This window comes from Citrus clementina, unplaced genomic scaffold, assembly GCF_000493195.1.
Source record: "Citrus clementina cultivar Clemenules unplaced genomic scaffold, Citrus_clementina_v1.0 scaffold_2, whole genome shotgun sequence".
Lineage (NCBI taxonomy): Eukaryota > Viridiplantae > Streptophyta > Magnoliopsida > Sapindales > Rutaceae > Citrus > Citrus x clementina.
This window is the reverse complement of record NW_006262688.1, coordinates 458,082-478,593: the sequence shown is the minus strand read 5'-3', so window position 1 is coordinate 478,593 and position 20,512 is coordinate 458,082. Positions and strand designations below refer to the sequence as shown.

At 32.0% G+C, this 20,512-nt stretch overlaps 2 protein-coding genes across 2 annotated transcripts; both read left to right on the top strand.

The window, feature by feature from the left end:
• The first annotated feature begins 110 nt into the window (after positions 1 to 110).
• Positions 111 to 3,190, top strand: LOC18051453 (transcription initiation factor TFIID subunit 7). The gene is made up of 6 exons (XM_006445575.2): positions 111 to 213; positions 896 to 1,016; positions 1,452 to 1,585; positions 1,679 to 1,798; positions 2,138 to 2,207; positions 2,807 to 3,190. Exons 1-6 carry the CDS (start codon positions 166 to 168, stop codon positions 2,971 to 2,973), a joined length of 660 nt encoding a protein of 219 aa, XP_006445638.1. The 5' UTR covers positions 111 to 165; the 3' UTR covers positions 2,974 to 3,190.
• An 11,185-nt stretch (positions 3,191 to 14,375) lies between these two features.
• On the top strand, positions 14,376 to 17,845 carry LOC18051452 (IQ domain-containing protein IQM2). Its single transcript, XM_006445574.2, has 9 exons — positions 14,376 to 14,527; positions 15,073 to 15,577; positions 15,668 to 15,782; positions 15,870 to 15,935; positions 16,045 to 16,133; positions 16,226 to 16,316; positions 16,405 to 16,641; positions 16,761 to 16,862; positions 16,958 to 17,845. The coding sequence occupies exons 2-9, from the start codon at positions 15,096 to 15,098 to the stop codon at positions 17,768 to 17,770; spliced, it is 1,995 nt and encodes a 664-aa protein (XP_006445637.1). The 5' UTR covers positions 14,376 to 14,527; positions 15,073 to 15,095; the 3' UTR covers positions 17,771 to 17,845.
• The last annotated feature ends 2,667 nt before the right edge of the window (positions 17,846 to 20,512 follow it).

The following is a 20,512-nucleotide window of genomic DNA, read 5'->3' as shown; positions in this document are numbered from 1 at the left end:
AATGAATACATTGATAAATTACCAATATTGGCCCTTGCAACAATTTCGTGTGTGTGTATATATATATGTGTAGATATTAAACATTAAAATTAATGTTATGATGTCAAAAAATGCGCATGAATATTCAAAAATTCTGCCACGTCACCGCCTATTGGAAACATATATATGCAACTCCCACGTCTCTTCTTCTTCTCCGGCAACAAATTTAACCGGGTAATTACAATTTTTAAATATTTATTATCATAATTATTTCTATAGTTTAATTTCAATTCCCTTTTTGCTTAGAATTTTTCCCATGCTTGTAATCCATGAACAATTTTTATTTTAAAAGTAATCCACAAATCTTTCTATTCCATCACTAATTTTGCTTCCCGTATCTTTATTAATCTTACTTCTTTTTTTCCCCATTCTTTGCATCTTGAATCGTGATTTTGCAGTTGATTCGGTCCAAGTATTTTCTATTTATTCAATTTTTTGTCCATTTAATTAGCATCGATGAACAGTGATTAAGTTGTAAATTTTGATCCTTTCATGCTCTAATCTTAAGCTCCGAATTGATGAAGCAAACCCATGCTTCAATTTGCGTAGATATATGCTTAATGCTCCAGTTTGTGTAGATATATGTTTAATGAAGGAATAATGAGGTTATGTTCTTTTATTATTATTATTTTTTGTTTTCTTGATAGATTAAAGTATTTTAGGTAAGTTGTTTGATGAAATGCCTAAGTGAGTTTTTATTGATGTCAAAATGAAGGGGTAAGAGTAGTTGGTCAGATCTAGTGATAAAAGTAATCTGATTAAGTAGGAAATATGCATCTGAGTATTGAAGAGAATTATTGTTTGTGGACTTGGTTGAAGATTTCATTTTGGTTGATTGAGGCATTGGTTTTTGTAGGCATTGATGGAGGAGCAGTTCATATTGCGAGTTCCGCCTTCAGTTGCCGAGCGGATAGATTGCCTTTTGAGTGAAAATGAGTCTTCAGAAGAGGACAAATCACTGGATTTGTCTTTTTGTGGTAAGTACATGTTATTCTTTCCTTGAATTGTTTGAATAATCCCTGCGGTTTGTAAGGAAGCACTCTTTAATTAATGCTGAGTATAATCCAGTAAGAAGGAGATATTGCACCATTCAATCATTTTCATTGATATAGTATATCTCTAATTCTAGTACAATTTCGCTGCTTGCCTCCTTTTTGTCCTTGGGCTGTCACAACTGGAAAATATCATCGTTAATGTATAGTATGCCTTTTCATTTTATTTTTCCTTTGAACAAATTTGTGCTTGCAATTTTCAATGATCTTTTATTCCCCACAAATTAGTTATAATAGAAGCAGTGAGACAATTGGAAGAATTTTATTTTATTTATTATTTTTTTTTTGAAGCATAATATTCGCAGAACTAATTGTTTCACCTATTGTCTTGGCATATCTGTTAACTTGGATTTTCTCCAGAGGACGGGAGGAGTGGCACGTTTGTCATAGGCAATGACCATTTTCCAGTATCTCTCATGGATCTTCCTTGTGTTGTGGAGTCATTCAAAACTTATGATGACTGGGCTCTAGTTAAAACTGCAGACATTGGCCAGGTACGGGCCTTGTGAAGATCTTCTATTCAATATGATCAAACACATGTTTTCGTCATTCTTAATGGAACTGGATTAACCATTGGGGTTATACAGATGATTATGGTTAGAGAGCCAGGTGACTCTACTCCAGATGCGGTGGAGTACAGACATGGTCTTACCCCTCCAATGAGGGATGCTCGTAAGCGAAGATTTCGAAGGGAGCCGGATCTCAATGTACAACTTCTCCTTACTTTTTTAACAATTTGTTGATTATTGCCCTATTTTCTAATAATAAATAAAGAAGTAAAACACAAAATAAAACTGTTTCTCTGTCTGGGGAATAAATTGCCAACTAATGCAGTGTTCTCTTATCGGATGTATGTAATTTCAGTGGAAATGTTCATCTTTTATATAGTTCGTAAAAACTTGACCTTTACTGGAAACATAATTTAGAAGTTTTTGATTAGTTTGGCGTGGCTTGATATAAAGCTGATGTGGCTATAGTGCAGCATTACCTTTTGTTTCTTTCCATCAAAATTTTTAACTGATTTTTGGTGTTGTTACCTTTTTCAGCCTGAACTCGTACAGCGCGTCGAGAAAGATTTGTTGAACATCATGACCGGTGCAACAGTCGAAAATGCAGATATCCTTAAATTTAAATCTAATTTCAGCATAGTTGTTTAGCAACGGAAAATTGAAAAAATGTTTTTCATCAAGAAAATTTATAGGTCTGGGAAACCCTGGATGTTGTTACAAATACAGAGTATATAGATTCCTAGCCAAGTTATAGAGACCATCACCATTGTTGGCCAAAGTTTGATTTTCATGCTGTGACTTATCCTAATGGTGAAATTATGAAGTATCATTCTTGTTGGGGGCATTGAGCATATTTCATAGATCTTGTGATATTTTGTTGGGTTAGGCATATCACGTTTTTCTTTCTCCTCCAGATGATTAAGATGTTCAATAACCAATTTGAGTGCATCAGGTCCTGGTATTATTGGTATAGATCATTTGCTTAAAAAAATTGAAATCATGTCACTGAAAATGGGCATCGCATGAATGACGGAACAACTCATCATTGCTAAGATGTGATACTATTGTGTAATTGATCGTAGAGGGGATTTAGGTTTTTTGTGATTTAAATGATATAGATGTTTTTACTGTCTTAATGTTTCTTGATTGAATATTTTATACGTACTTTAAGTTATAATTCAAGTGTTCCTTGACTGAATGGCTTACATCCTGAAGTGAACGAGCAAGAAGAAGAAGGTGATGGGAATGCACGTCATGCAAACAGGAAGGATGCACCTTCACCTCAACTAAAGCAACCTGATATTGCGGAGGCTGGAGCTAACACTGGAGCACCTGCAAGAAGCGACTCTGATGAGTCTGATGATTCGATGTAACTGCATATCTCATTCGTGGGTTGATTTATTTATAATACTATCGATGAATATGTAGCTGGATTGGTGTCAGATTAGTACTTGTCTTTAGTTTGTTCATGCGGCTTTTTGGTGTATAATTTCAGCTTGCTGCTTCTGTAACTTATACTGTATGCCATTAGACAGCTTTGAAATAAGACTATGAAAAATTTGTACTCAACCATAACGTTTTCCCTTTTTTCATTTTGTGTTGGGGAGGAATTTCTTTCTTACAAGTAGTTTTTCATATATATTAGTTTTGAATGTAAAGAAGATGCTAGGGTCAAATGAAAACTTTGGAACCTTGTGATTGCTAGGAGTTAAAAGATAGGCTTAACGCTCCAGAATTTCTTCTGATTACTCAAAAGGTCTATTAGAATGATTGCAATAGGCTCCATTCGAGTTATGCTTGTGTTGAGTTCAGAAATTGGTATTAATGGATTTTATTCGACCCATTTATTGAACAAGTGACACAACATATTTAATATTCAGGTTGAACTATCCGACTACCACAACACCATCCATATTATTGACTTACACTATTTTAAATGCTTCACACGGCAGAGTTTATGAATGTGTCCGGACTTGCTTAGATCAACTTTGTTATGGTGAATTCATATATCTAGGTCTATACTGAAAATATTCAGAAGAAAATCTTCTCACTATGTGCATGAGAGAACTAGAAGGAAAGGGATGAAGTTGAAAGGTAACATGTATTACACCAATACAAACCCAAAAGCTGGACATTGTCATCAAATTGGGCTTCAAAAATTTGTTCCGAAAAATTGGGCTGAACTTGCATGCGTCCACAAATTTCTAGGATTGTGTGGGAGCAAATGATTATACACCAAGGGGCTTGGACAGCTAATAGGCTTTGACTTACATGCTGGAGAAATCTCGAGGGGAACTAAATCTTAAACATTGTTTTATAATTTTCATGTGCCTCCATGCCCAATTTATTGAACCAATTTGTAGAATTAAATGCCAGATCTGATCTTCCGTAGTACTACCAGGCCATATGCTAGCTAGCACTCCTACTGCTTTTAATTTAATTCCATAATTTGTGTGCATGTGTGTCTGCCCATAGACCAAAGTGTGAATGCGAGCATTTGTTGCAAATTTTCAGCTGCTACTACTGCCATTGGTTTTGCAATTTTTGAGTTCTTTTTGGGTATACAGAATCCAAGAAAGACATCCTGTCAAATGAAGGACAACAGCTTCATCTTTACAAGTGTTATCTTTGTTTTTTTATTAATTTCTGCTGTTGAAACGGTCACATGGGCTCAAACTCGATACAAAAGTAATACGGTTGTGAAGATTTTGACTTGTATTGGTTTGAAATTGAGAATGAACAAAAAGAATTCAAACAAGTGGTCTAGTAGATTTAGTCAATACAACGTTGTGTACCATCTATACACTAAATATATATGGCTTGAAGTACCTTACATTATTATTATATAATTGACATAATTTTTTCACAACCATTTAATGAAAATTTAACGGTTATGAAAATATAAAATAATTAAATCATATTATTTCCACAACCATTGAATTTTCATCAAACGGCTGTGGAAGAATTATGTACCTTACATAATAATGTAAGGTAACTAGCTCAATATATATATATATATATATTAAGTTAAATTTGTGTTTTTTGAAGGTGCTGACGTTATAATATTGTTAAGCATTTATGTAACGTTAAATTCAAATATCTCAAATTCATTAGTACTACTTAATTATATTCGTTTCATTAAGAGTATGTGCTACTCTAAAAAAATGTTAACAATTGAACTAATTAATACCTACGAGTGAATATTTTTTATGGGCATTTGTACTTGTTGATAAAATTTTTTGCATCCCTAAAAGTTAGTACGAGAGTGGGATTGATAATTATTAAGTAACACACAAAAATAACCGACACACAAAATGAAGTGTGACGTGTGAGAAAGGGAGAAAGAGAAGTGTTTGATGCTATAATATATGTAAATCTGAGCAATCAAATGATCAAGGAAGCATCCTCTTTTCAAGTTTGTGAAGATCAACCATGCACATTTAATAATACGATACCAAAAAAAAAAAATTGTTAATGCTAATGCTATCCATTTGGAGGAGCAGATGGTTGGTGGGTTTAATTTAATTGTAATATATGCATGTAAAGATCGATGCCAGCTTTCTCAGTAGGTATGGTTTTATCAGGAATGAGTGTTGACCTTAGCTATATATCTTCTTTAATTGAAGCCTGCGCTTGAACTTGAAGCAAAACATATTTGCTTGTGAAACCTTTCAACCGCCGTACGTTCTGATTTCCCACCAAATTTAGGTTAGAAAAATCAGTTGTTGGGTAAAATAAATCCAGTGATCAAAATTAAAAGCATATGATATATGATAAGATTTTCATCTCTTTTAAGACCCTCGACACCGAGAATCTCTCTTAACGTGTATCTTTAACTTATATATAATACATTAGTTAACATAATTTGTTCAAGCATGGCTAGAAAATTTGAAACTCAAGCTTAGAAATTAAACAATCATGTGATAGGCCACATGCTTCCCTAATTGTATGATCGTTTTGTTTTTCCATTATTTGTACTTGACGAGGCTGGTGGGTTTTCCTTGGATCCATATTCTGATTAATTGCCCTGATTAGAAACATTATTAGCATTTTTATTTAGCAAAGTACTAAACATGTTTCTGTTTTTTGCTTCATATATAAGGTACCTATAGTGCATTTATATTTCTCCAATTATTTTTCTGTTCATGTTGCAAGTGGGCTTACAATTAGATTCTTGTAGCGAGTTACAAAACCTAATCTATGTACCAGAATTCAGAAACATGATAATTATACAGCATTTTTATTAACATGTACAACTGAAGATAAAGAAAACATGTTTCTGTTTTTTGTTCAATTTTGTATAGCTGTTGGTGTCATCTCATCATTCAACCCCTTTGGTCACTGTGTTCATACATGCATGCATAATTTTGATGATAAATTAAATGAAACGAAAACATGAAATAAGAGAAACATACGTGCCGATATAATTTGATCAATTCAACTACTAAATGTGCTTTCTGCAACAAATTAATTGTTTTAAATGTTTCACCTCTGGCATGCACTTAAATTAATTGGTTTTTATACTTCACCTTCTTGACCTTTTTTACAATTAACAAAGTCAACACCATTTTAGACTCAATAAATGCTCAGTATGAAAATTAATTGATTCTGCAACGAGCTACTTGTTTTAAGTAATTAAGTTGAACAAAATGTCAAACACTTGTACAAAAAGAGGAAGTCAAAAGCTTGTTGGTGGAGAAAGACTAGCAAAGCATTTTCATGCCAACTTGTACTTTAATAGTAGTTTAATGGTGATTTCGTGCTCAAAATAATGTTGAAAGCAGTAGTTCGAGCTAGTATCTTAATAGAAATATTACGAACCATATTATAAATGTATATATTTATGCTGCATTTACTAAATTGGAATCGGAATGAGCTGGAATCGAAATGGACAGGAATGGGAATAGGTTGGAATGAGAATAAGAAATGTGAATCAAAATAAGTTGTTTACTTGAACTGTAAGAATCGAAATCGGATTGAACTGAATTATCATTAATGTGTTTATTTTGTCTTGGAATCGGAATCGGAATGAATTAGATTGTAACAAATTACTAAAAAGTACTTAATGAATTATTGTCATAATTATTATTAACTAATATATTAATTAATTGTAAAATTTTTAATTAATTATAATAACTATATTAAAAATTATTATAAAAATATATTAACTAATAATATTAATATTAATATTAATTACTTAATTAAAACAATATATTAATTTTTGTGATTATTTATTCAAAAATTATAATTATAAATAATTATTGTTAATAATATATTAATATATTAATTATTAGTAATAAATATATTATTTATTTAATAATAATATATGAATTAATTATAATAATAATAATTATTATTATTATAATAGTATACTAATTAACTAATAATATTAATATTAATTATTGTGATTATTTATTCAAAAAATAATTATTATTATTATTATGTTAATATATTAATTAATAATAATTAATTAATTAACTATAATAATATATTAATTATTGTGATTATTTATTCAAGAACTATAATTTTTAATAATTATAGTTAATAATATATTTATATATTAATTAATTAATTATAATATTATATTAATTAATTATAAAAGAGGACAAAGTAGGCATTTTTTATTTTGGGGAGGACAAAATGGTCAATTCCGAGAATGGGAGACTCATTCCCACCTACCCCATGAGAATCAATTTCACATTTCCCATTCTCAAATAGTGATGGGCCCCACCATTCTGATTCCGATTCCGATTCCGATTCCTTCTCCATATTTGCGAAGTAAACACCATCAATCATTCCAATTATGAATTCTGATTCCCCGATCCGGCAAGTAAACAACATCAATCATTTCGATTTTGAATTCTGATTCCCCAATCCGGCAAGTAAACGCACCATTAGAGTCTTAATAGATCCTAAATTGTTACACATTTATAATTTATAACAATTCCGAAAAAAAAAAAAGGAAAAAAAAAACTTGTCTATATGTCTCCACCAATTCCCACAAAAGTAAAATCATTTTTCGTTTGTCAACATCAAAAACTTGCAAGGGTATGTTACCGAAAAGGATAACGCAAAAACGAGGCTGACCATTTCTTTGATTGGATTTTAAGAAACTTTTGCCTTCCCTTTTTTATCTTTTGCACTTCTCTGTCTCATGTTTTGATAATTGACTCGATATTTGCTTCATTGACAAGCTAAACTTGGTGTGTGAGTTTTTGAGACGTCATTTCAACAAGCTTGCTTGACAAGTTCTTAAGACTTGAAGGGGTGGGTAGTTGGTCAATATCTTGTTTAATGGTTTGGTTTATAATAATAGAGTATTACTGGGTCCATTTTCTTATGAATACATCAAGTGCTCGCACCACATTATTAAATCAATTAATATACATCTAATAACTAAAATTTTGGCAATATATGCATTGGGAGTAAATAAATTCATCAAATAAAGATGGGATAATTCTTTCCTAATAATTAAAATTTAGACGCACCTACGTTGAATAAGGTGTATATTATACCGTCACAATCTTACGATTTACTTATTAATAATATTGGTAACGATTTTATTGTTATATTTACAACCCATGTCTTAATTTAAAATGTTGTACATAAAATTTATAAAAGTATATATAATGGTAAAGTTATTACTAGTCATAAAAAAAATTATTTTTGAATAAAGAAAAACTTGTGGTGGGTGCAACATACGTATATATGATGCAATGTAATATAGACCTATCCAAGATCAAACTACCTTGGTATGGCGTGGCATCACTCAATGTATAATATATAAAAACAGAGAGGTCTCACTCAATATCTCAGTGGCTTTCACTTTCAATTTAAAATTTTTTTTAATTAAATGCTTATGCTGAATTTATTTTGTGAGTGCAGCAAAAGCAAAGCAAAGCATAGCGAAGGTCAATGCATGGCATGGCAAATGGCCACTCTTAACGCGCAAACCCACCACCGAACCGAAGCGACAGAATTAGTGAAGTCAGATTTCTAGGTTTTAAATTAATATGCATCAGCCACCGTCCGTCGCGTCTTGGGGAAACAAATGGACGGTGATGGGCAGCTCCTATGATGTTGATGGCCTTTGATTCGGCCTTTTCTTTTTCTTCCGTGGGCCATGTGTCGGTCTCTTTCATATTTCAAAGGATTCTCCGCCGGACCGAGTTTTCTCGCCATTTCTTGCTCAAAACTTCAACCCTTTTGACCCTTCAAAGGCGTTTTTGTTCTTGTTTTTGTTTTTCTAGTTTGCGTGGATTCACAGTCAGCTATAGTTAAATTCGAAAGTGGTGATTTCAACAACACACAATAAATATTGGACGATCGATAAATTTTTCAAATGTTTACACTGATCATTTCGTTCGTTTACGCATACGGCATATCTATTTATATGAAAATGAATTCCAACCTACAATTCTGATAGATTTATAGCGTGACCCCGTGTTTATACGTTTTACAAGTGTGACGTTTTTTATACTTTTTATATTTTATCGGTATCCATTTTTGAATTTGAATGGTATAAGTTCGACAACCCCCACTTAAACGAGCCAACCATACGGTAAGAAAATCGAGTCCATGTTGCATTTAATAATGGTCTCAGCTCTCAACTCAACCTAATATGATAACACTTCGTCGCCATTGACTCCACGAGAAACGTTTTCTTGCTCTAATTTGTTGTCGCTCTTGTTGAAAAATGAAGCTTCTATTAATGCCTTGGAAATGTGGGAGCCAGCCAGCTAGCTAGCAAGAGTTGGCATCAAGGACTAGGATTAGAAAATACAAGTAACATAAAAAAGAAAATTTTTTTAAAAAAAAAAAAACAGGGTGGCAATATATTTTGTGTAGTCCAAGGTCCAGTCATGATATAATTAGTTCAAAGATATGGTTTTGGTTAGAGTAAAAAGATGTGAAGATTTGGGCCAACTTAGAACATGACTTTTTATTATTATTGTTAAATGCTTATTACCATGTGCAATTACCCAAAAAAAAAATTGTTACCATGACCCCCAAAAAAAAATTGAACATAACTAATACTTTTATATAAAATGTAATCTACTTTTTTGGCCATTAATAGTTTCTTATCGATTGTGTGAGATATGATATCAATTTGAATTCTGATCCTCGTTGATCTCAACTAATGATCTTTGCAATAGTTTTGTTAGGAAATGATTTTTCTCAAAGCCTCTTTTTCTCAAATCGTGAATACTCGCTCTTTTGCCTTTTTCCAAAATAATAATAATAATAAAAGGAAAAATAAAATTTAATTTACTCCATAAAAGTGTAAAAGCATCAATATATTCCTATCTAATGTTAAGGAGATTAAAAAAATAAAAATTATCAACACACACTTCATTAACCATCATCTCTCGAATAAAAATAAAGATGAATTAAAAAAATTTACACTTTTGAATGTCATTCTATCTAAAACTGAATTAAAGTTTACTCCATTGCTAATTACATAAAGACCAACAAATAAAAATGTTGAAAAGGCAAATCCGACTGGCGTCAACAAGTCAACCGTTAACGCTGACTTTTTTCAATCGGTCTTTTCGTCAGCGCATTTGTATTCCGTGCACCGCAACTGCACGCCATACGGTGCACATGCGCTTCACTGACGTCGGTGCTGCTGCTGCGAAAAGCAAAAGCGCGTCTTCGGTCACTCGGATTTTGTCACACCTACACAGCTGGCATTATTTAATTCGCCAGCGTGCTCTCCAGCTCTGCCGGGCGGTTATGCTATCACTTTTGTGTCTTAACCATACGACACGTCGTATGTTTCTATTGAAGCTTTGAATTTTGAGCTTCATTAATACGCAAATACCCATCTTTATTGTCTGTATTAGAAGCATCACTAGTGATGTTGAAATTTGCTGTATTTACAAGGTTGGCATTTTCTTTTAAGATTATATATTTTTAGAAAATAAAAGAGACTCAAAATTTATTCAATAATAATATAATATATGATATATAATGTTATTTTTTTCTTTTTTTTTAATATAAAAAGATACAAATTACATCATACTAATTTGATCATCTGTACGTTTTGAAAATTCGTTTCTTTAACATGTTATATAATTTTCTCGAACGTCAAAAATCATATGCAACGTATTGAAAAATATATTAAGACGTACAATATTTTTAAACTCCATACTAATCCTCAATCTTGATCATGAATTAAAATATTAATAGCATTTGCATCAAATCTAATCAAAGAACACCAATATAATTTTCCGCTTGTTTCAAGGGATTTTAGTGTCTCTGTGTTAGGTCCGTTTTGTATCACAAATAACGGGCAATGCCACGTGGTTGAATTGACAGTTGACACGTGGACATAGATGATACCTTAGCCCCACAATTCTTCTTCTACAAAGTACGGTGCAAAGTACCCATCTCTAAATATTGCATGGAGATCTGAAATTGACAGTTGTAAGTGACAAGGTTATGTCTTAATTTTTTTTTTTAATTTATTGTTCTTTACATTTAAAAGCTAAATATTTCCTTAAAATAATTTGCTTTCTCCAGTTTGACTTTGATGTGCTTCAAATTTCAATTCAAAAAAAAAAAAAAAAAGATCATAGATTTTGAGGGATTCTATCCCACAATTTATATGAAGTATAATTTTCTTTTATTTTCCACTATACATTTAAATAATTTATTAAAAAAATTCTATTTTTTTTTTTATAACATATCGTATAAATTAAGATCCGTGATTAAAATTTGAGACTCGTAATGATAAATTTGAAATGCGTATGGAAAGTTAGAAAAGTTTATATTAACAACACATTTTTCGTACAGTAGTTGCCCTAACCCTAGATTAATATGCTAGGTTCTTTTCTTTTCTTTTCTTCCATGGGCAAAAGTGAGGTGGCAATGGGGATTCTTACTAATATTTTAGAGGCGAGATATCTTGAATGGCGATATTATTCTTTACCCAGGATAAATCAAGGAAATAAAAACAGAAACATTTGTTGGCATTCTTAGATTATGGTCAAAATGCAACGGTTTGATTACATTATTTGCTTTTATTTTAGAGGTGATATTATCTTTAATTAAAGATTTTATTCTATGCTTTAGATAAATTAACTAAAAGAAAAAAAAAAAAACAATGTGTTGGCATCCATAGATTATGGCCAGAATATCATAATGATATTTAGACTACTCCATTGTTAATTTGCTTAATTAGTTGTCTTCTGTAAGTCACGTAGCATATATAAAATAAATGGCTGCATAACATTGTTATTTCATTGATTTTAAGTTGCGATATTGTGATTAGTAAGATTGAGGTTAGTCTTAACCCATATTTAGTTAGGCCATTAGAAATCGATTACTTTATAATTTCATGTGATAATTAATCATATTATTTTCCGGTAATTAGTACCATCTCTCGGACCCTATAGAGTGTGTACATAGTACCTTTACTATTCAACCAATACATAGTCTCATTCGATAAAAAGTTGTCTACTTAATTATTTCTTTATAAATAGACGGCACCTCTTCTCGTGGTTGGTTCACATTCAATTGGATATAATTGATTGCTTTGAAACATAAAAAAGGAACAATAGCAAATTAAAAAAGAAAAAGAAAAAGAAACAAAGCTATCCTCATTTCATGATTCATTGACTAAGGTGGATATTTAATATTTTTTAACTTTTTTTCCTCATCACGAATCAACCCTTTGTCTAACTTTTCTCTATCAAGAATCCATAAAAGAATCTATGAAGTAAGCTGCCAAGTAACCAAAAATCTTTTAATAATACTTCCGACACATATATTATTTTTATACTCAAATAATTTTTTTTTTTTCATTTGGTGCAAACACTAATTAAATTTCTAAGTACGCGTATAATTTACTTTACATGTATACACAGTTAAATTTAATCCATATTATGTGTACTACATATATAATCATGGTATGGATGTTAATTATTTGAATGCAAGAAAATTAAGAAGTCTTAATCATGGTATGTATGTTAATTACACCATACAATTAATGAAGCTGACTATCGAATTTTTACTGTCCTTTGTTATTTAAACTGTTATAAAAATAATAATAAAAAATATTAAAGAAAAATACACACATAGGACACTCCAAAATATTCTAAAATTAATGCACAATTAAATAAAAATTGATTGTATACACCTACCTATTTTGGGATTTATTCGGGATTAGTTAATTAAGCAGCTAGTGCAAGGCATTGTACCCCAAAATGTGACCTACACCAAAAATGCATGCATCCAAACACAACCCACCAAATATCAATCACATCAATATTGTTGTGTAATTAATATACGCTTAGACAAATAATATTATTGTATTAAATTCTAGTAATTACCTTAATCAAGTGCTTATTAACATTAACAAGAGACAAGCTTTTGACTTATTAAATATGAACCTTTTGTTACATCTCTCTGTAAGATACTCTAAGTCAGCTTGTGGGTCTCTAGTGAAAAATGCACCGAAGTTTCAATGGCTTTGAACTTTCAATTTCACAAATTCTTTTCTTTTATCATATCAATCTACATCGCTCCACGTGTACAAGCCCATCATCAAAACAACTCAACTAATTAAATTAATCCTCATTTAGAAAATAAAAACTTCTAAATATCCCAGAAAGTTGGTAAATCGGTAGAATCATATATATATATATTTTTTTCGTTTTATTGATTGTTAAGCTTATTAGTATACTTAAAAGAGTTGTCCCCATTAACTTAATTGAACAATTTTTTAGTAGTTTCTAATTTTGAAAGGGGTAAAGAATTAAGAAATTGATCTAAATTTTGCCTGCCCTATACTTTTCAAAAAACATGAAAAAAACAAAAATTTTGACTTAATTTTAATTAAGCTTAAGATTAAAAGCTTGCAAGTTAAGCTACCGTGCTGTTTACTCTTAGACGCTAGAAATATCCTATGACATAAGCCATTGCGATAAATTAAGATTAAGTCAACTAATCTCACTTGACCAACGACTAGTGAAAAATTCAACTTGTACTTTTTCAAGAAAATTTAATATTAATTACTTTCCAAGAAAATATTCTATCTATTATCTAACTTTTACTTGACCAAGAATACAAACAATTACGTACATTAAATTTTTAGCTACACAAACTACCTTCGTGTTTAGCATTAATTCCTCAATTGATGAGAAATTTCTCATACCTACTTTCAATAAAATCTATATAAATTCTAAATATGAAAATTAGTAATATAGGAAATCTACATACGTAGCAATCTTTGAAGTCTAATTACGCATAATTGAAAACTAATAATCTGGTAAGCAACGATGATTGCTTTATGAGGAACAACTACTATTTGGTTAATTCAAAACTTCAACTTGAGTCGTAAGATATTATTGAATCATGTTATATACGCACATATTTATATAAATTAATAATTGTCTTAAAAAAAGGGTCGAGAATACCAAATAAAAGTAAAATTTTATGATAAAGTATTTAATAAAATGACCAATCAATTAATTATACTTTTTTGTTTTATATAAACAGAGATGAATATAATTTCTTACTTCCCATGAATCAAATAAATAAAAAAGTTTTATAAAATTATTTGTGATGGGTCAAAAAATATATTATGGGGATTATTACACACAGTCCACTCCACGTGTTTAGAAAAAGAAAACACTTTTTTTTTTTTTTCTTTTTCTTTCCCTGCTTCTTCGTGTGTGTTGTGTCCGAAGCTGGGACTCACATCAGTTTATTTGTCCCTCTATATAACTCTTTTCTCTCGATCAAAATACAATGACGAGGTTACCAACGGTATCTTTCTAACATACAAGCTTGAAAAGCTCAAACTCAGCTTCTGTTTTTAGAAAGAGGGAAAAAAAAAAAAGGAAAAATATCCAAAATCTTCACCCTTTAGACTCGGAATCCATTTGCCATTTATAAGTTACAAGCCATCCTCAATTCAAGGTAATGCATGCGGCAACGCAAAATACCATTTTTTGTTTCTTTTTCTTGCTTGGTGTTTTCTGTTGTGTTTTGCTTCATGGAGAGTTGCTGCAAATGGTGAATATGTCTTCTTTCTTTTATTGAATTATTGCATTTGTTTGTTGGGTTCTTGGTGATGTTTTTTGAAGAGGTTCGCTTTGGTTTTTTGTTTATGATTCATCTTTTATGGTAATTCATTTGTTCTTTTCGTAAAAAAATTTGATTTGATTAATGGGTTCTTCTAGATCTTTGCTGTTTGTTGATGGTTTTGTTTCATCAAATTAAGTTTGCATGTCAGCATTATTGCATGAATATTCTCCATTTTCACACATCCATTTCGTTGTTTAATGACAGTAATTGCATTTTTGAGTAACAAAATAGATTTTATGGATTCGGTTTTGTTTCTTCATTGATTTTTCATATGAAAAATTGATCTAGTGTTTGGTAGCTGGAAAATTTTTCCTTTTTGGTTTACATGTTTCATTGGCATACGAGTCATTTGACGTATTGTTGGTTTGTTTGAACAGGAATCTAAAACAAATAAGTGCTGATGGGAGTTTCAGTTTCGTGCCCATTTGCGGAATACAGTGATGTGGAAAGTGGTTTAGAATCAGTCATTGTAAAGTCCATTTGCTTTGGAGATGAGGAAGTGAAGACGCCGGTTCGATCTGTGAGCTTCAATAGTCAAGATTTGGAACCAACAATATTGAAATCCTTAGGTTGTGGGAAAATGGTGAAAGAAAGATCGGTTAGTTTTAAAGAATGTGAGTTGGAGGCAATGATCTCTCGAACATCATCTTTATCATCAGACAAAGAAAAGGATGAGTCCATTAGATCAATCAGAATAAAGGTAAACGAAATGGATAATCAATCTCCAAGGTCAGAAGATTCTATGGAGACAATCCAACAATTTCCGATTTTGGATCCCAATAACCCCAAGCATGAAGCTGCAATAAAATTGCAGAAAGTATACAAAAGCTTCCGAACAAGGAGAAAGCTAGCTGATTGTGCAGTTATTGTTGAGCAGAGCTGGTGTGTATTATTTGTTGATATTGCCGGTATTTTTCACAAAGTTCTATATGTTTTTAGCTTGTTCTAATGCAACAACCTGTATTGGTCTAGGTGGAAGCTCTTAGATTTCGCTGAACTCAAGCGAAGTTCTATATCGTTCTTTGATATAGAGAAAAATGAAACTGCCATTTCACGTTGGTCAAGGGCCAGGACCAGAGCTGCTAAGGTAACTTTCAAACTCATAGATATATGATTTTGTGTAAGGAAGCATTTTTTTGTTTCTGGTATCTAATTGTTTTCCTTGATTTTGCAGGTTGGAAAAGGTTTATCAAAGAATGACAGAGCACAAAAACTTGCCTTACAACACTGGCTCGAAGCAGTAAGTCATTTGGATAATTCAAACTTTATTAGCAAACGGATTTAGTATGTATAATCACTTCTACATTTTCTGTTGCTGATTTAAAAGCTTTGTTTCTAATGTTAAACAGATTGACCCACGGCATCGTTATGGACATAATCTACACTTCTATTATGATAAATGGCTTCATAGTCATAGTAGAGAACCCTTCTTTTACTGGTAAGACACTTTAACTGAAACCTTTTTGCTTCACCGATTTGAATTATGTGACGGTTTTAAGTTAATGGTAGATTCACTGGTTTGAAATTCAGGGTCGATATAGGGGAAGGGAGGGAAGTAAATCTTGTTGATAAATGCCCTCGATGGAAGCTTCATCAGCAGTGCATCAAGTATCTTGGTCCGGTAAGCCTCTATTTCTTTCCTTGGTCATCCTTTATCCTAAATTTTTTATAGCTTAAAACTTTACTTATAAATTGCTTTTGATCTACAGATGGAAAGAAAGCCTTATGAAGTTATCGTGAAGGACGGAAAATTCTTTTACAAGCAGTCAGGGTTGATCCTCGACACAAATGTGGATATTGATTCTAAGTGGATCTTTGTCCTAAGCACAACAAAATCCTTGTATGTTGGCAAAAAAAGAAAAGGAACATTTCAGCATTCCAGCTTCTTGGCTGGAGGAGCCACAACGGCTGCCGGGAGATTAGTTGTTGAAAGTGGCGTCCTTAAGGTAATCTTTTTTTTTTTTTGGTTATTTTATCTCAACTTTGTGTTTCTTGAACTTATTGTCTTTAATTATCAAGATAGTGTCTTTTGATGACTTTTTTTTTTTCCCCTGCTTTTCAACAGGCAGTTTGGCCTCACAGTGGTCATTATCGCCCTACAGAACAAAACTTCAATGACTTTATCTCATTCCTTAAAGAGAACAATGTTGATCTCACAGATGTCAAGGTAAAAATATAAAGATACGAATTCTTTTGTAAGTTTCTCGATAGAGGGAAGTAAAAGAGCTTTTTCTGACAATGCGTTCATTCTGATGTAAGCAGATGAGTCCAGTAGATGCAGAAGAAGCCTCAGATGGTAAACAAAGAAATAGTATGCACATTAGGAACCACTCATCTGATGAGGACTTGGTTCAGGCCCTTGACGAATTAGAGACTGAAGAGAACAATGTCGAAGACTTGAGTCAAGACAAAACTGATTCAACAAAACACGAAACTACTCCTTCGAAAGGACTTCAAAAGTTGGACAGTTTCCAGAAGTTTAGTATGAAATTGCCTAGTATTGAAGTACAAAAAAGGAGTGAGCATTTAGAAAGACCAGAGAGTAACATTCCAGCTTTTAAGCCGAGTAGCAACAACCCATCAGTAGAATCTCAAATGAATGTTCCTGGTTCTGTAGAAGGAGCATATGTTTCTAAACCAGAAATCAAAAATTCAAAGCAAGAGTTGTCAAATGACGAAGATGCAGAAAATGAAGTAGAACCAGTTCCTGAAGAAGCAATTCTCCAAAGGATAAATTCGCGTAAAGGAATGAAGTCATATCAGTTGGGGAAGCAGTTGTCCTGCAAATGGACAACGGGAGCAGGTCCCCGCATTGGCTGTGTAAGGGACTATCCCTGTCAACTCCAGTTCCGAGCTTTGGAGCAGTTAAACTTGTCTCCAACAAGTGCTGGCTATAGTAGATCTAGGTCGTCTCCTCACACAATCGGTAGATATAACCCACTGATGCCCTCACCACTGCATCCTCACATGAAAATGGAAGCAACTGTAAGCTTACCCGTGCCCGGGAAAGGAAATTCATTAATTGAAGCCGTTCGCCTTTGTAGAACCCAGTCCTCCCCATTAGAAGATCAGTAGATGCTGTAGAATCACATCCTAAATGACCAGTTCTTTTGTGTGAATAGAGAAGTTGGTAGGAATTCTTTACGTTCTTTCAAATTAAATTCATGTACACTTTTTTTTTTTTCCCCCAAAGTGTTGTTTAACATATACATCAAAATAAAAAAAAAATCTGTAAAATTTTTAATTTTGTGGCTTTAATGCCTTTTCAATACAAAAGAAAATATTCATTCTTTATTTTCTGATGTTCTAATTGCCGCTAAGACATTTAATATAGGGTTTGCAGAAACTTTTGCTGCAAGGAAATTGCCTAAAGCAGAGTATGAATCATTTCAGAAAATTATCTCAACTCACAGACGAGAGTGAAAGTTCTGTGTTGAGGTCTAGAAGCTGAAGTTTCTTTTCGATTATATATATATATTTCATTTTATAAAATTTATCAAAAGCCTGTCCAATCTCCATGGGGCCGTCAAGTGCTCGAGATTCTGACTGTGTCTCCAAAAATCAATTGGACGACGACTGAACTGGACTCAGATGGGAATTTTGGAGAAACTATTGTTAACATATTTGATTGAATAAATGGGAAGTGTAAATATTTTGAACAAGAAAAGTGGGATGCTATAAACCATCAATGGAATGAATCCAAAGAGCTCAAACACAAGGACAAGCTGCAAGAATGGCCGATATTGTTCAGTTTTCAAGTGCATGTCAGGTTGTTCAAAAACACCACCAGTGCCTGGTGGCTTTGTCTTTTGGCATGGCACCAAATTCAGAAAGCTTTTATTTTGCATTCAATTCCAAAATGAGAAAAAGTTGAAGATGGCCCTCCACTACCATTTGTTTTGTTGGTTTCACTTTGACCTTTACAGAGGTGTAGTATCATTTTTAGCCTCTACTAAATAGTTTGAAGCACCTTAATGATTTGAAAAATTAGGTAACGTTACGAAGCAAATTTGCATGAGTTTATTTTCAGATAAGCTATCAATATTGGTTTGATTTACTCCCCAAGTACGAATGAGGCTGCCAAATTGAAAATTAGCATAATTTTTGTTGGTATTTTATGTTATAAAGCACAATTATTATCCCGAGTTGATGATAAAAACAAATAGAAATGCCATAAATTGATATTTAAATTTTAATATTGAATAGTTGAGTTAGGTACCGGAGGGAAAACTCTTGATAGAATGCAGGATTCAGGAAGAAAATCAACTCATAAACTTAAATTTTTAGTTTTATTGAAGTTTATTTATTTCAAGATTGTAAAAATTTACACACAATATTCAGGATGATTTATTTATTTATTTATTTTCTTTGCTGTTAATTTAGAAAATGAATTGCAGCAAGAATATATATCTATATATTTTCAAGCTTACAAAATTAATATCATCTATATCTTTTGGGATAAAAATTCTCTATACTAATTATTATTCCATAAACATTGTTGCAGCATGGCTACATAATTGCCACATTACAAGCTCAGTGAGTAGAGTTTGGATAAATTATTGGATCTCATTCATCTTGTATTTACTAATTAATAATCAGAATGAAATGGACGGGAATCCAAATCATGAATGAAAATAAGAATAAATTGTTTATTTGAGTTACAAAAATAGGATTGAGAATCGGAATGAGCTTAATTTCTATTGATGTGTTTACTTTGTCCTAAAATCGGAATGAACTATTTTAATTTACTAATATACTCCTTGTTAATTATTGTTATTTGATGATGATGATAATAATAATAATAAGTAATAGTAATAATTAAAAAATTAATAACAACAACAATGACAATAATAAATTTTATAATAATAAAAATAAAAATAACAACTAAAATAGTAATTAATAATAATAATAATAACATTATTAAATTTACATTTATTATAATAATAACTAAAATAGAAATAATTAATAATAGTAACAACTGCATTAATAAATAAATGCGGGGACAATTGGTGACGAGGGGCGCGACTCCGATCCGCCGGTGACGAGCTGCTATGATACGTGGACGACGACGAGTGCATGACGTAGGAAGAAACGGCAACGACGAGCGCGAGCACGAACAGCTGTGATGTGGAAAACGAGCACGAGCAGCTGTGATGTCAGCGACAGCACGTGCAACATCGATGATGAGTACGATCATTTTCCTTTGGGCAGCGGCTGCTTGCTTAGGTTTTCATTTTTTTTTTTTTCAAAATTTCCAGAGAGGGTATTTTGGGGATATTGGAGTTGTAGCGGGGGGATAATTTCGTCATTTTAAGGAATACGGTTCTAATTTCTCCTGGTCCAAAATTTATGTGGACCCATCCTCTAATAAATAAGTTATTTATTCTGATTCCCTATCTTTATTCCGGATTTGCTAAATATAGCATCAATCTTTCCCAGATAAATAATTATATCAAGTTAATTTTTTTTTTCTTTCAGTATAAAGTGCAGAACATCATTAAAATTTGAAAAAAGATCAGCATGATTTTCAAATTTATCTATTAAAAATCCGTAAAGTGTAGAAAGTGGAAGAAAATATATGAAAAGAACCTCGGTTGCTGCAGAAAAGACAAAAATTTTGCTGTATCTTCTCACGTTGTAGTTCCCAAACATTCAAAAAATCGCTCACTTTTTATCAAAAGTTGAACCCAAAAACAAAAAGCACTCATTCCCTCCTCTCATGTCTTTCTTTCCCGTGACTTTATATCCACCTCTCAAATATTCTCTTCACTGTTCACACCTCATCTCTTTCTAGCTACTAGTGTTGCTACTTGCTGC